The following is a 15,784-nucleotide window of genomic DNA, read 5'->3' as shown; positions in this document are numbered from 1 at the left end:
AAACAGGATAACAAGTACACTAAAAACAGGATGTAGGGTATGAAACATCTTTGCAATTTGGTTAGATAGCATTATTCTGTTTCACTTAGTAACTAACACAACATCCTGATGCCAAAGAGGTAGAAGTTGAATTCTACAATCCTTATATGTAATATGCATACATTTTTGAACAACATTACATTGGTAACTAAGTAAATCATTTCTCCTGCTCTTTTCCTCTTAAAGGAGGGAAGTCAGTCCAGAGATGCACAGATGTGCTTTTGGGAGAAATTACTCTGTTTTAAAACTTCTTGTATATGCAGCTTTGTAGGTACTCAGTTTCCATGACAAAAAGCTACAAGTGTAGACTGTTTCTAAAATTTAATCCTCTAATTTCAGAAGCAATCCTAAAAGGTGAGGAAAACAAATCACAGGAACCAGACCGTATTGCTTGAGTGCCCTCACTGCAATTTGCTGGCTGTCTGCATTTTTGCCAGATGAGAAGAAAAATCATTTTTACACTGTTGTATTGTCTTTCTGGGAACAAACATGAATAAACACATTAGTTTCACATTCAGTGATGTATGTACTTATTTGAACGTATTCTTAAAGAGATGAGGTTGCTACTTATTACATCTAACAGACATGTTTCCCAGACTGTAATAACTTCTGTCATGAAAGAGTCCAAAAGAAAAAGGACTGAAAGCTAAATCAAGCAGCAGTTAAAACAGCAAAGCTTCCATATACATCAGGATAATCTGACTGAAAGCAACACTAGAATTACCAATACTGCTTTTTTTTTTTTTTTGCCTAGGAAGACAAATCTGATGAGAGATGCACATCCTGTGTATTAAAACTGCAAACACACAAGTTGTCAAGATCTATAAAATTGGAAGCACACCTCTCTTGCTAGTTCCTCTGCAGAGATTCTGACAAGTAAAACAAAGGCACAGTCCCAGATTTTGCTATTAGAAAACTTACACAAGACAGATAAATGAAAAGATAAATCAGACCTCTCAATAAGTAGTAAACTATTTTGTATGAAAAGCCTTTCACGTAAATTTGGAAACTGTGTCAAGTTTAGAAATAATGACGTTACAGCCTATAAACAAAATAATTTCAGGTATTGGCTCCTAAGCTAAACAACAACTCTGTCTTCCAGAACAACTGGATGTTTAAATACCTTTGTCGCAACAACTTCTGCAGGTATGTAGACTAAGAAGCTGACGACTGAAGTGAGACTATGATTAACTCTGGTTTGCCTGCAAGAAACACACTCAGCAGTACCACAGTCAGCTTCTAGGGTACACTGTACAGCACTGACTGGCACAGTGCCTTAGCTGGCCAATAACACTTCTTTAAGAAAGGAAATCTAATTTTAGTTACCCTTTGTTTCAACAGTTTGGGAAAAAATAAAGGCATTTTCTTATCCACAAAAGTTTCCTCTGCATTGCCAGAGGCACTCTGAAAGCCATTAGGAGTCTCTATACTACAAGATTTTTAATCGTATGATTCAGCTTCAATTCCTATCAAAGGGACTATTTCAGTTCTTTCCATTAAATGCACAAAATAACTATCAGTTACAAGTCCATGTTCATGATTCAAGGTACAGGAGAATAGCTCTATGTAGTGAATGCACATTCAAAAATAAACAATAGTTTCAGAGCAGATTAAGTAGAGAAAATAACTTGAGCAAACAAGAAATATCCTAACCACAAGGTTCAGACTTTTACATTATTTGAGTTAAATACAAAAGAAAGAACAAGTGACCAGTTTTAATGACAGGCACTGCACTTTGTTAACTGCTGCCAGTTTCTCTTCAATCGCAGAAATTCATAAGAATCTCACTGCCCAGACCAAGAGCAAAGCCCATTCACAGATACTACACTTGATCTTAGCCAAAAGGCCGAGAAGCGATTAAATATGTTATTTAATGAAGAGATCATAATGATTTCAATATAGCACATAATATAAAAAAGTCAGTATTGCATGTCTCTTAATCAACTAACAAATACAACATTTCTAATATCAACAAGTCTACACCTTCCAGACTTCCTACTTCCTACCGATCCTGCATTATCTCCTCTGCCATACATCTTACAATGCCGTGTGGTCACTGTGCTGTAAGACATGGCAAGCATGTGCTCTGTTTAGAAAATACAGAGCAGAGAATGGAAATAAGTTTATAAAAAACATACTATTAAGTATAAATACGTCTTAAGTTTTTGTAAGGAGAGACAGCAATGTTCATTGATAGGCCCATTTTACTATAGTAGCGTCACAGGCTACCATCCAGATCAAGTAAAGAACTTCACATCTATACCCAATATCCTAATCCTTAAAATCTTTCTGCTTTTACTTCACTTAGAGACATTATCCTGTTTGTGACATTCATTTTTTCATAAAAACAAACTGAATTTCTGAACACTTTTGTTAATGATTCAGGAAACTGGGAAAATTGGCTGCAAACATCTATCAGCTTTGCTTCACTTGGGAAGCAGACTTCAAAACAGCTTCAGAACAATCTGGTTTTCTGTGTTACCCAAACAACAGATACACTAATGGATACCACTGTAACAGTTCAGCTTCCAACTACTTTAAGAGTAGCTTGCAGGTCCTAAAACAATGAAACTTCCTGTTTTCACCATTCTTGTGGATGAGTATATTTAAGATTCACGTAGATCTGAAGTATGACTCAATCATGGAAAACTGCAATGAATAAGATCTGATGACAAGGGGAAGTGCAAAGGGGATGGAGGAATCAGTACTTCATACAATTAATTGTTCCAATACAAAGTAATTCTTCTTTTTACTTCTATTAAAATATTTAAGAAACATATTTCTTTAACTGATTTCATCAAAACTGCTTAGAATCTCTTTGATGCCAGAAATGTTTAGCTCCATCCATACTGAGTAATTCCATTTTTCATGTCAGCATTCTAGCTGATGACCAGATATAGGATTTATGCTGAAAAATCGTATGTTTCCAACACTGCATGACACTTAATGAAGTGTTATCTCACTTAATAAAGACAGTTAATTATGGTACCTCATTTCAGTAAAGTTTTGATTTATTCTAGAATCAAATCTAATATTCTCTGAAGAGATCAATTAGTACTTCAGTAAGACAAATAGGACATACAAAAAATTTATATTAAAAAAATGTAGGAAAGCACAAATTATGTCATTTCTCCATTATGCATTCTTATACAGTAATTTCCATTGCTTCCTCTCTAACACCCTTCCCCTGTTTTCTTGGGACACAGCAACTTCTGAGTACAGATCTAGATATGCAGCTTTGAATATTCTTTGCAGTTGACCATTCTCCCCAGATATGATCCATTGACTTTGAAAAGGTTTGAACAGATAGAGCTCTAATCATGCTCAACTTCTGTAGAAAAACATTCATTAGCAGGTTTTGCAAGATGCATCTTCATGTGTGTGCACAGGTTCAGTAGAACATAAACATCTCTGTACTACACTCTTAATGTGGTAAAAAGAAGAAAACCTCTGTGTACACACTTGTTTTCCATTTTTTCCTTCTTCCAGTCAATTTCAAAATACTGCCACTTCATGCAGGAAAGTCTTACAACCCCAGCCAACTCAGTACAGATTGCAACAAGACTCACCAGAACAACCAACTCTTCCCTGTTGAATTATGCAAATTCATCTGAATACAAAAAAAGTAAGGTGAGGATATACCCCAAAGAACCTGAGACTTAAGAGCATAGGCTTTTTTTTTTCCTGAAATACTTTTAACTTTTCAATATTTCATATTTGATGAAAATAGTGTTTGTGATGGCAGGACTCTTGATTCTCTTGCCGGCACATCAGCAGAAATTGTACCTGCTAACTTATTTCATGGCAAATAAACCATACAGACTGCAGAACAAAGCACACATTTCTACATGCTATTTATGTTACTGGTCTTTGCTTTCCTTTTTCCATTAATTCTTTTTCTACTGAACAAACAAAAATAAATTGCAGTAATTCCTTAAAGTCTCTTAATAAAAAAGCTGCCCCTGGATGTGTCAATACAGGACTATCAGACAAACAATTATGACTGTCTCAAAGCACCACTACAAACATCTAGGTTAACCATTAATCCTCTTCACTCTGTCTCTACTTTTGGAGCATAATGCAACAAGAGCAGAGATATTACCTTTAGAAAAAGAGAACTACTCCACTAGCTTCCTCTTTCAGAAAAAAAAAAAAAAAAAAAATCAATAGTGCTCTGTCATATTTGTACATAAAGCTTTTATTTTCCATTTTCTTTCTACCCCAAGCTTCCCTACCATGTGTTCTGAAGAAGGCAATCTATTTTTCAAGTCATGTCCACAAAAAAACAACTCAGTTCTAATAAAGCACCAATGATACTGTTTTCCTGTTACCTTGGATGAAACCAGGATCGAGAGCTGACAGAACAAGTTTGGTAGGTTATAGGAAGGAAATGCACTCACTGAAATTGAAAACAAACAAACAAACCAACAGTGGAAATAATGGGCATAAAAGCAGCCACAATTTTGTCTGTTGACAATTATTCTGTCTGCTGGTACTTCCTAGCACACACTTTAAAAGCATTGCAATGGATTTGTAAGTAACAGGTTGAATCACCTGGTAGTGTCAAACATTTCAATACTGTTTTTCCCAATCGTTTCCTGGATTAGATTACGTGAACCACGCTTCAGATAATCTCCACGCAACACAGATAGAAATAACAGTATTTTTAAGTGCTGTCTACAATTGTTTCCAGAGGAGATCTAAATAAAAGCTGAAGGAATGACCTCATTTTATGGTAACTAACACACTTAGGGAAAAGACAGCCTCCAGCAGCTTCACAGATAAATCCTAACACATTATAAGTTTAATCCTGAAGAAAAACTTGCCCTACTTTCTCTGAAAATGGTTCTGTATTTCTATTAACATTCTGTTATCAAAAAGTTCATTGAGAGATTGTGCCTTAATAAAATTGGTCAGTTGCCAGTCCGATCCCTGTGTCCCAAAAAGCTAGGCTTTAAAGCATCAAAAGGGCTTTGAGCTAGAGTTAATATAAAAAAATGTATTAGTAGTAACAATACTTGAGCAAGACAAAAACTGAAAGTCTCAAGATTCAGCAGATACACATGCAAAGTATTTATGTCAATATCTCAGCAAAATCCTTCACGTAGTCCATCAGCTATAACACCAGCCTAATACTTCAGCTAAGTGACACATTTGAATTAAGAATTCTACTAACGTTCTAACTTCTGAGGCTAAGAAAACTATTACCTATAAAAAGGCTACAGCAATTTTTAAAGTTTCTTCACAGTACATAGAACACAAGAATGGAGATCTTCAATTGAGTAGTCTCCAACAGGAAAAAAAAAAATTAAGCTTACAGTCAGAGACTGCAATTGCTGTCCTGAGACTCAAAGCAATCACTCCTGATGGGATACTTAAACAATTTGACAGGAATCAAAATTTCTGACTGACACTTGAATGCACAAGACTACATATGTTTTTACTGTACGTACACTAAGAAACAGCTACAGACATGTAAAGATGTGTCCATAGAAACACAGTGGACACAGATTCGCATGGGATGTATTCATTGAAAATAGCTTCAGTTACAGTATATTACTAAAATCCATGCAACATTTTTATGTATTGAAAGGTTACAATAGTTGAGAAGTTCATTACTGGGTTATCGGAGAAGCATTTCATTAACAGATTAATTTTTCTCAGTAAGCTTTGAGGCCTACCAATCACTATTAGACAAGTGCATAATAAAGAAATGTGTATAATAAGAACATGTCAGTTAGACTGAAAATTAAGTCTGCTTCATCAATGTTAAACCTTCTCTGCTGTAATCACATTGAAGTGGGAGGTTTTTATTTTAATTCAACTTAATTTGCCTAAGACAAAATGGACTTGTAACTGTGAAATGTTGCCTGACCTCATGTTAGAGCAAAGCATCAGGATGGTATAAATTAAGCAATAATGATTACAGTAAGCAGACAGAAGTACATCACTTTGTACTTCTTATTGGGAAAATGTTTATTTTCATAAGAATATTATTAAAATACTGTTAAAGAGTCTTTGACACTGTTCTTTCTTACCTCCCACTCTTTAGCAGCATCTTCAGTAGCAGATTCTTCACTAGTTTCAGGTTCTTCCTTCTTTTTTACGACTATAAATCCAGGCTCTCGAAGAGATTCCCCAGTATCTTCTGCATACAGCTCTGGACTCCATTGGATAAAGAAGACATACAGGTGATCTGTCCTAGAGAAATCAAGTAAGGACACAAAAGAAAAAACATGGTAAACTTCTGGGCTACGCAACTATAAAATTCTATTTTTATTTTAACATGAGGTATTTTGTTTTACTAAATTTTACTAGATTACATCTGTAAAAAACTAACCATTATACTATTGTGGATTATTGTTATTTGCTTGTGTTTAATTTATGAAATTACACTGGAGGAAAAAAGAAGCAAGCTGGCAATGACTAGCTGTGTTCTCATACACAAGCACAGTCCTTCAACCACTGGAATATTCTGTTTCCAATTGAAACAACTTCCAAAACCAAAACAGAGCATTACATTTTAAAATTTAATTTAGAAGTACATGGACAATTAAGTACATAAAAAACAATACTAGGATTTAAAAAAATTATTTTACAGCATGTCTGTTTTCCCTGTCCCTAAGAAATAGCTCAGCACTCCCAAGTCAGGTATCCAAGTATACAGACCATGAAAATCACTACATTTTTGAAGTAATAAGACTAAAAAAAATGTGCAAACACATAACTTGCCAATAGGCTAGGTTTTAGTTTATCTGTAGTACTGCAGTGAGTACTTAGCATTTAAATTACCCTCTTATAAGTTATCTGCCACAAATGGTACTGTTTTCCAGTTTGGAAAAGCAAAAACAAAATGTCCAAATTCTCATAAGTCATTTACAACCCCTAACAGGTGTCTGTCTATACTGCTTATTTCCTGTATGTGAACAGAAAAGGATGCACAATGAACCCAGTAGTATCTCTTCATCATGGAATGACAGCTTCAAAAGGTAGAATTTTATAGACTAAGTTATTTATAGAATTTGCATATTCCTGCATCTCTCAAAGAGAGTCAATCTCCACATTAGCAAGAAGAACGATACTTGCATCCCCCCCCCCTTACTTAATCTTTGTAAAACAATGCTCAAAAAATAGCCAAAGATACAGTGCAGCAATGTTTTACAGAACTGCAACTATCGTTTGCCTGTGCATTTGTCTAAAAGGCATAGAATGGAGGATGAGTTATTCAAAGTCAGCACTCTTTAAAACTAAGGAAAATAATGAAAAAGTAAACTAACAGAGAAAGAACAAAACATTTCAGATGCATAAGGGTTGGTAACTTCTAAAACAGAAAAAGAAACTTCAGGTACATCATGCACAGAGGTATTAATTTAATTTTCCAGGTTCTTGTAGGTTTTTAAAAGATCAAAAATCAGATTTAATTCAAAAGAGCTTGAAAACCAATCGTTACAGCAGCTAAAAAAAGTAAATAAAAATTATATTTATGAACTATGACATCTCTTTTCTGATTAGCTTATTTTCTTTCTTATCACTAGGTGAAAGAAAATTGAGTTGATACTAATTATTTTGATCTATCCAGTGCAGCACTCAGCAAGTTTAACACTATATTACAAAAACAACCCCACTACAATGTGACCTGTAAAGCCAAAGGACATTTAAAAGTAAATAACCAGATTAGTAATGTGCCAAGAAGTTAGAGAAAGATCATTTATCTGATCTCCCAGGTAGTGACTATAAACTGTAAGCTAAGAACAACTAGTTTTGAAACATGCTGTAAGTTTTGCTTTATGCTGAAGGTAAGCATTTGCACTGCTATACTAATAAATAAACTTGAGAGATTGTCTTTATCAGTTGATCAAGATATCGTTGTCATAAATAAAAAGACTGCCTTTAAATGAAGTGTAATATGAATAGAATAAGAAAAATAAAGTTGGATGTAACTGTAAGAGGTCATGTGTCCCTGACAAGAAGAGCTATACCAGAACTGATAGGACTGGCATTTGTGTCAAGAAATTGTACAATCTCTGCTGAAGGGTTACAAGATTAATGCTTAAAACCAGGTTAGTGATTTGCATAGACTCAGTTTCTACTGTTGGAAAATGCAATTTTTTTTTTTTAAATGGCATTTCAGTCTGTTATACATCTCCATTCAGAGATGACTACTGCCTTTCTTGTTGCCAACTTATGTATGAAATGAGTTTTATGTTTGTAATCAAATCTTTTCTCCTTTAGATTAAGGAACCCCACTTACTTCTAATTTTCCTTATATGTTACACTTTCTAATTAGTCTTGATGCTTTCCTCTGGACTCTCTCCAATTGATCCATATCTGTCCTCAACTGCAGTGCCCCAACTGGACATTCTATGCCATTGAGCTCAAAAGAAAAGATGGAAAAGTGACTTCATCATTTTGTGTAGTTATTTATACAAAACTGTATCTGATAGATTATTTTTTGTTTGTTTGGGTTGCATTTTAGTTTTTAAGCTCCTTGTTTAAAAGTAATTCCAATATCTTGGGAGGGGGGAGAAGGGGGAAAACACACATTTTCACGATGAAAAATAAGTCAGTTTACTACCAAAAATCATTCAAGAAATTCAACACTATCAGTGAGGGAACATAGCCATTTCATTTAAATATTTTTTTTTGTAGATGTGTTTAAGTTACTTCTCAGGGTGGATGGGGAAGAAGGGAACAAAACAAAAACACCACTGTGCTGCACTTTGTATAGAAGAACTAGATGGGATACTTTTGTTTTTAACTCAGAGCTCAAGACAACTATTTTTTCCAAGCAATATGAAGCACAGACAATGACAAAGCATTCCCTGCAAAACTTGCTTCCTGCACAAGATCCCACTTAATTTAATCTTTCTTTTATTATTTACTTGTTACAGGGAGTATTGACCAAACCTGCAAGTAACTATGCAAGGCTTTGATATGGTAATGAGGTATTCAGTACAAACCAATAATCAGTATTACAGAATCATAGAATATCCTGGGCTGTTGGGACTTTTGTGTTTCTTTATGGACAGTCAGTAAAGACTTTTGAATAGAGCAGGGGGAGGAGTGACATGGAAGACCTAGAAGTCCACTTCCTTCTTACCTTTCTTGAGGAACAGCAAACCAGTATTCATGTTTTTTATCCCTCTGAGCATACTGCTGCATTGATGCACTTGCTTGTGAGACAAATGTTTTTCTCATAGGTTTTCCAACCTTGAGACACAAAAACTTGTGAGATCGATGTCTTCGTTTTTCTTTCGTAAGGGAAGAACCTATTAGTAAAGAAAAATTAAGCTATCTACAACATACAATATTGCTTAACAGAATGACTAGCTAATTTCCTATTAGGAAATAAGTATGTAGAATGAGTAGGCATAGGTAATAAGAGATGAGGTAATATAAGGAGTCTTTTTTGTTGTTTTTAAAATGTATTAGCAGAATTAACTTCATATTTGGACATTAGAAATAATTCTGCTTCTGACCCCAGTTCACATTAAGTTAATCATTCAACCATGCTTGAAAGTATTTCAGAAGATACTCCCAATGCATATCCCTCAGCACTGATTCAGAAATGCTCAAACGTGAAGACATACTCATGCCAAAGATGATGATGTTAAGTAAGTACATATGCCAGACATACGTGCTCACCAATTGCTTCTCCTGCAAGGAAGAGAAATTCTAGCAATGATGTTAGACAACAAAGATGAATTTATTTTGTTAGCCATTTCCAATGTTTCAGATGTGTGACCACCACTCCATGATAAAGCATACCAGAATTTGCAGCATGGGATTCTTTCTGCTACTGCTATGTTTGTTCAATTAAATATATAATTATTCTCAAGGTTGGGATTGTCAAGTCACAGGGTTAAGGAAGAAACCTCCTCAAAATTATTTCTTTGAGAGATTAGTCACCTAAATCCTATGACATATGTTCCATCCATAAGAAAAAACTTTTTAAAGCAGGGAAGGAAAAAATGGCAGTTTTCAGAGTTCTGATAATCAGCTATAAGCACAAAATGATGTAGCATAACATTGGTGTTACATGTGCATACGTGTTTCAGTTTTCTAAAAGACTCACCTGCTATTTACAGTTGCAGTTCACCTTCAGTGACCATGCAGAATACTCATACAGTAAGTACAGCAAACATTGCCTTTTGATTTATAAACATTTCAACAGTATGCTTTCTCAGTCTGATTTTCACCATAAAGTTTATAAAATTGCACTGTTACATAATGGGTACTTAATTTCCAGTAATATTTTAGAATTATTTCTGCACATAAACTGAAAGATAATTGTATGATTTAAATACACACAAAACCCAGCTGTTCCATTGAATTGAGTGTGAACTTTGTCATTGTCTAAGAAACTGACCACTATCATTTCTTTAAGGCATCACCTACAACTAGTTTCTAGTGGTTAATTTTAGAGCATCACAAAAAACAAGGAAGAATGAGTTCCAAGTTATAAAAAATACAGAGGTCTTTTTAGCTATTACAAACTATTAGTTATTACGTATCACTTGTTCAACATTCAGAACAACTAGCAGATCACTGTTTCTAACTCAAAAACATCTAAATTTAGCAAACAACAAATGACAGTTTGCAAATCCTAGATGCTCAAAAATCCCACAGAAGAGCAGAAATCTAAGTTCTTGCTACATTCAGTAAACAAGAAGGCTACCTAGGTGACAATGATAAAAACTCATTATAGGACTAATTCAGAGAATTTGAGATCAATAGGTTGGACATATTTATGGTGTCAATCTTTTAATGAGATACAATCTATTGCTAACAGAGCTGTCTAAAATTTAGTGTTTGCTGACTTAGGAGTTAAAAATAAGAGTAGGAGGATGGATCTGTTCCTTATCTAAAATTGCTTATAGATGAAACTAATAGAAATTGCATGAAATTTCTATCTAGACTATGAAATAGAAATTAATGAATGCAAAAAAACCCAGTAAATTTGGTAAGGCAATATACAAGCTAATAAGAAATGCACAGTTTCAACTGATGCCATTGGCACAAGCCTCTAAAAGGCCAACTTCTACACCTATGATTCTGAGACACATTTTTCCCCTGCAAACACTGTGACTGCACAGTTCATCCTGCATCATCAAATGAGAATCTTCAGGAGAAAAAAGCCATGACAGAAGTATTCAATATCGCTGAACCACAGGTAATATTCAGTTGTAAAAAAAAAAAAAAAAAGCAGCTACAGTGGCAGAGTATATTAAAGTCATAACCAGCAACTACAGTTAGATGACATTTTGGCTAGACAGTTTCCTTAATTATTTAAGATACAAAACTAAACTTATCACATTATGATGTTACTGTTAATCTGCTCCAAATTCAAAATTCAGTTCCTTCCTTAACTGGGGAAGAAAAAGAAAAAAGTCTGAATCACTCAATACAATCTGAGATTTCGGTTATGAAAGAAAACAATATGACCTCCGTATTCTCTTCAACCATACTCTCATTCTAAGAGACATTAAAATTATGTTTTCTTTAGAGGTCCTAAAATATTGCACAAATCAGATGATTAGTTTTATTAGTAAGATGACAGAGTATCAGAAAGTAACAAAGAAATTTGTAAAAATAGATAATACAGGAAGAATCACCTCTGAACTATTACTTTTTAAAATAAATATGAATTCAATCTCTTAAGCTTTAAGCTAACTTTTGATTAACAATCCTAGGGATTAATCTTCACAGAAGAGTGAGGACACTCCTGTAAATCTAATGATCCTACAGTTTCATAGCATTACTTTTACCACCTTGCTCCTATTTGCTTTGAGAAATGTTTTTCCTGTGTTCAGCCTTAACATTGTCAGCATGAATGTAATACAAAATATTAGTGAATCTTCTAAAACCAATTTAGCCTCTGTGCTACGTTAAACCTCCAGTGTTTGCTGCTCAAAACATAGAACTTAACAAGGTATACAAGACATAAGTGAGTTTAATGTCACTCCTTGAAATTCACTCATACACAGATACACCAAGTCCAAAATTTAAGCAACAGTTAGGTGACTACTAATGAACATTTTTGATTCTGAGCTCTATAGTGACCTAATCATCATGGATCTAATTGAATATGTTAGGGGAAATTTCCCCTACAAAGGTGATACCAATTTAAACTAAAAAAAACAACCCTGATAAGGAAAAGGGTCAGTAAGGTACCCATGTTTTCAGTTTCCTAAGCAGTATCTTTCCACTGGTTTATGTAAGAATGGACTAGATATATTTGCACACTGGTGAAAAAATAAGCAATATATTGGGATTTGTTTCACGGAGTGGAAAGTAAAGCCAATTCTCAAGAGCACATATGAAGACTAACACCATATCCATAAACACTGGCTCACCTTCTGATTGCCCATCTCCTGAAGTCACAGTTTTCTGACTAAATTCTTTTTGTGAATCCTGCTGCATATTTTCTCTTTGTTGTTTGGTTTGTTGCATAGTATGGGACTTCCAGAGTTTGCGAAGTTCCTCAACTTCTGCCTCAGAGGCTTGAGCTTGCTCTTTTTCTGTGTTTCCCTTCCTAGTTGGCTCCAACTTTTGAGAGTCTGTGGTACCTTCACAATGTGGACATTCCTCTCTCATCTTACTCTCTAATTCTGACTCTTTTCCTAGCATGGAGTCTTGATCTTTGCCCACTGGTGTCTCTTTGTCACATTCTTCACTAACACGCGATCCTTGCAAAGACTGCTGAAAGGTGTTCTCCATGCTTTCACTAGATTCTTGTCCACCCTTTACAGACATCTCTGCACCTTCTGAACCTACGCCGTGGGTATCTAACTGTTTAACATTCACAACCATTTCAACACTGGATTTTAAGTCACTGCCAGCTTCTTTTGAGTCCAAAATGGTTGTTAAACATTCTGCACTAGTTTGGTTTACTGTTTGGACAGATTCTGATGATGCTCCTGAAGATTTGTCTTGTCGAAGCTCATCTGAAGAAACAAGTTCCTCACGTATTGGAGAGAGTTCTGATTCTGTGAACACATCTTCTGACAGAGACTCCTCTGTACTCCTTGGAGCAGTGCTAGCACTGTCATTGCCTGTATCCCGAATCCTGGAATTCATTTCTTCTGTATTGCTCTTTGCAGCTTTCTTGGAATGGCAAAGTTCCCTCACAGACAGTTGTTCCACATCTCTGTTGAGCAAACAAAGACATTATGATAGCAGGTGCCTTTTATGTCAAGCTTTTTCCTTTAGTAACTTTTACTGAATATTAAAAAAAAAACAAACATATTTTAGTCTAAAAAAATTAATCAATCCCATGCTCCTCACCCCTTAATCCAGCAAACATCAGCAGTAAGAAACAAGTGTAAGTATTCTATTAAACATTATGCAAGCAATCTCGTGGCAGACCTTTTGACAGTATGATATAGATGCAACTTCCAAATTTCACATTACTTTTGCAAAGGGAAGATCTTTTGAAACCAGAGAATGCGTGTAAGATTCTTAAAGTGTAAAACAAAAGAAATGGACAGTGGCAGACGGGGGTGATAAATTTCACAGAACCCTCATCTCTAGAAGTAGATATCCTCCACAGTCTTTAAAGGTTTAGCTATCAAAAAATGCACACCTGAAAATCCATTCCACTTAGCACCAACTTCACACCCAGCTCCCTGGTAAGATAATGCCAGAAGTCATTTGGTCTAACCTTGCCTCACTAGTCAACACAGAACAATAGGAACCATCATGGCATGTTCTATCAAGATCTTACCATTCTGCCTCTAGAAAATAAACAGTGATTAGTATGCTCACCAATCATAGAATGGTTGAAAAGGACCACAGTGATCACAGAGTTTCAACCTCCTGCCACGTGCAGGGTTATCAACCACCCAACCAGGCTGCCCAGAGCCACATCCAGCTTGACCTTGAATGCCTCCAGGGATGGGGCATCCACAACCTCCTTGGCAAGCCATTCCAATGCATAACCACCCTCTGTGTGAAGAGCTTCCTCCTAATATCTAACCTAAACCTCCCCTGTCTCAGTTTAAGACCATTTCCCCTTGTCATATCACTATCCACCCTCGTAAACAGCTGTTCCCCCTCCTATTTATACGTTTCCTTCAACTACTGGAAGGCCACAATGAGGTCTCCCCAGAACCTTCTCTTCTCCAAACATCAGTTATCTATCTCAGATTACCACTGTTAAGCAAAATAAATCCTGAGCTAGTTGCTGCAACTCAACATTCTGAATAACGAATATCGGGTGTTGATAATGAGAAAGACAAAAGCACATGTATAAGAATTTATTTCCAAATGCCTTCAGAAGTCAACTAGAAGTCTACAGGTTTTAGAAAATGAGGACTACTAGTAGGCTGTGAACTTGCTCAACTTTATCTACACCACTTCAGAATTCATCAAAAAAAGCTATCAAGCTGTATTTAGCAGTACACAACCTTCATAAATAATTTGTCATCTTTAAGCATACTTTTGACTTGAGTTCTAAAATGCAGATCCCTTGCTACGAAGCACATTAGCTCTGCCATTAGCCTCAAACACTTAAGAAGCTCATACCTAAATCTCCCACCCTGAAAAATGATAGTTCCACTTCACATCTCAACAGAACTTTTAATTCCAATTACTGATTTCACTGAGACATTAAAATACAGGATGTTCACAAAACATCCACGTTCTCTTACTCAACGTTCAATGTGAGGTTGATGTTAAGACTGTGCTAGCTCCAATATCGACATTAAAGGTCTTGTCAGAATTAATTATAGCTATAAATCAGAAATTTGAATTTTATTTTCCCAAAACTTTACAGATATGCCTCAGATTTTCATGAATTTAAGGTATAGAAGAGCTGGAAGTGAAAAAATGCTAAACTAGTTTCCTACTTAATAGTTTATAAAGTTGAAAGAATGATAAGCATATAAGACTGCAAATGAAACATGACTTAAAGTATTTTTTCTCATTTCACATGCATTTATATTAGAGGCAAAACAAAACAAAAAGCACACGTACTATAGAAGTAAAAAATCTACAGTGTATATAAGGTAAAGCCATGAGTCAAATTTAAGTCATTAAGAAACTAAATAGACTGGGGAAAAAATATTTGTTTTGCAACCGCAATCTTATTATCCAAATAACTAGATTAAAAAAGTTACTTGCATCTTAACTTCATCACCTGCACCATCTGTTAATGAAACTAGGCACTAAGATGAACCATTTTTTAAGTGCAATCTGGAAAATAAAACTCCCAGAAATCAGCAAACAAGGCTATGTTGAAACACCAGCCTGTTAGTATGCCTCTGCTGAGGCCATGCTTTGGAAAATAAAACCATACAAGTTATTTCTTCTAGATGTCAAAGCACTTAAGATCATCAAGAAATGTGCTTAACCTGCTACCTAGAAGAACTCTATTTGAAAAGTATTTTTTCAAAATTGAGTAGCTTTATACCTTAGATCTCAGTATCTTTAAACCTCAGTATAGTTAGGCTACCATCCCTTTATTGAAGATGGTTGCATTTTTAATAGTTATATCAAGCAAATAGCTTTATTCTCTCATACAGATATATATACACAATTTTGTACACTTGCCTGTAGTTAAATGATTAAGCCATCTGCACACTTGTGCTTTATAGGCATGTAAATGTGGCATGATTTTTTTATTTCTTTTTTTTTTTTACAGATGTTTTAATATTACAATTTATACTATTTCTGAGGAAAATATAAATACCAAGTATATAAAAACTAGGTAAAAAAAAGAATAAAGATTTTTTATACTGCTGTT

At 34.9% G+C, this 15,784-nt stretch overlaps 1 protein-coding gene and 1 pseudogene across 14 annotated transcripts in view; both read right to left on the bottom strand.

Moving 5' to 3' along the window:
- OXR1 (oxidation resistance 1) overlaps nt 1-15,784 on the bottom strand; it is a 244,602-nt gene that overhangs the window by 23,226 nt on the left and 205,592 nt on the right. For all 14 annotated transcript variants that reach the window (XM_031591122.2, XM_090137899.1, XM_090137895.1 and 11 more), the window contains 3 exons: nt 12,396-13,189; nt 9,140-9,308; nt 6,078-6,240 (listed from right to left, as the gene is read on the bottom strand). In XM_031591122.2, coding sequence (XP_031446982.2) covers nt 6,078-6,240; nt 9,140-9,308; nt 12,396-13,189 — 1,126 coding nt within the window. The remainder of the gene's footprint in view (nt 1-6,077; nt 6,241-9,139; nt 9,309-12,395; nt 13,190-15,784) is intronic.
- Nucleotides 1,735-1,897, bottom strand: LOC116227808 (U2 spliceosomal RNA; annotated as a pseudogene).

This window comes from Phasianus colchicus, chromosome 3, assembly GCF_987193195.1.
Source record: "Phasianus colchicus chromosome 3, bPhaCol1.hap1.1, whole genome shotgun sequence".
NCBI classification, from domain to species: domain Eukaryota; kingdom Metazoa; phylum Chordata; class Aves; order Galliformes; family Phasianidae; genus Phasianus; species Phasianus colchicus.
Note: the sequence above shows the minus strand (reverse complement) of the source record. Positions and strands in the feature narration are given on the sequence as shown.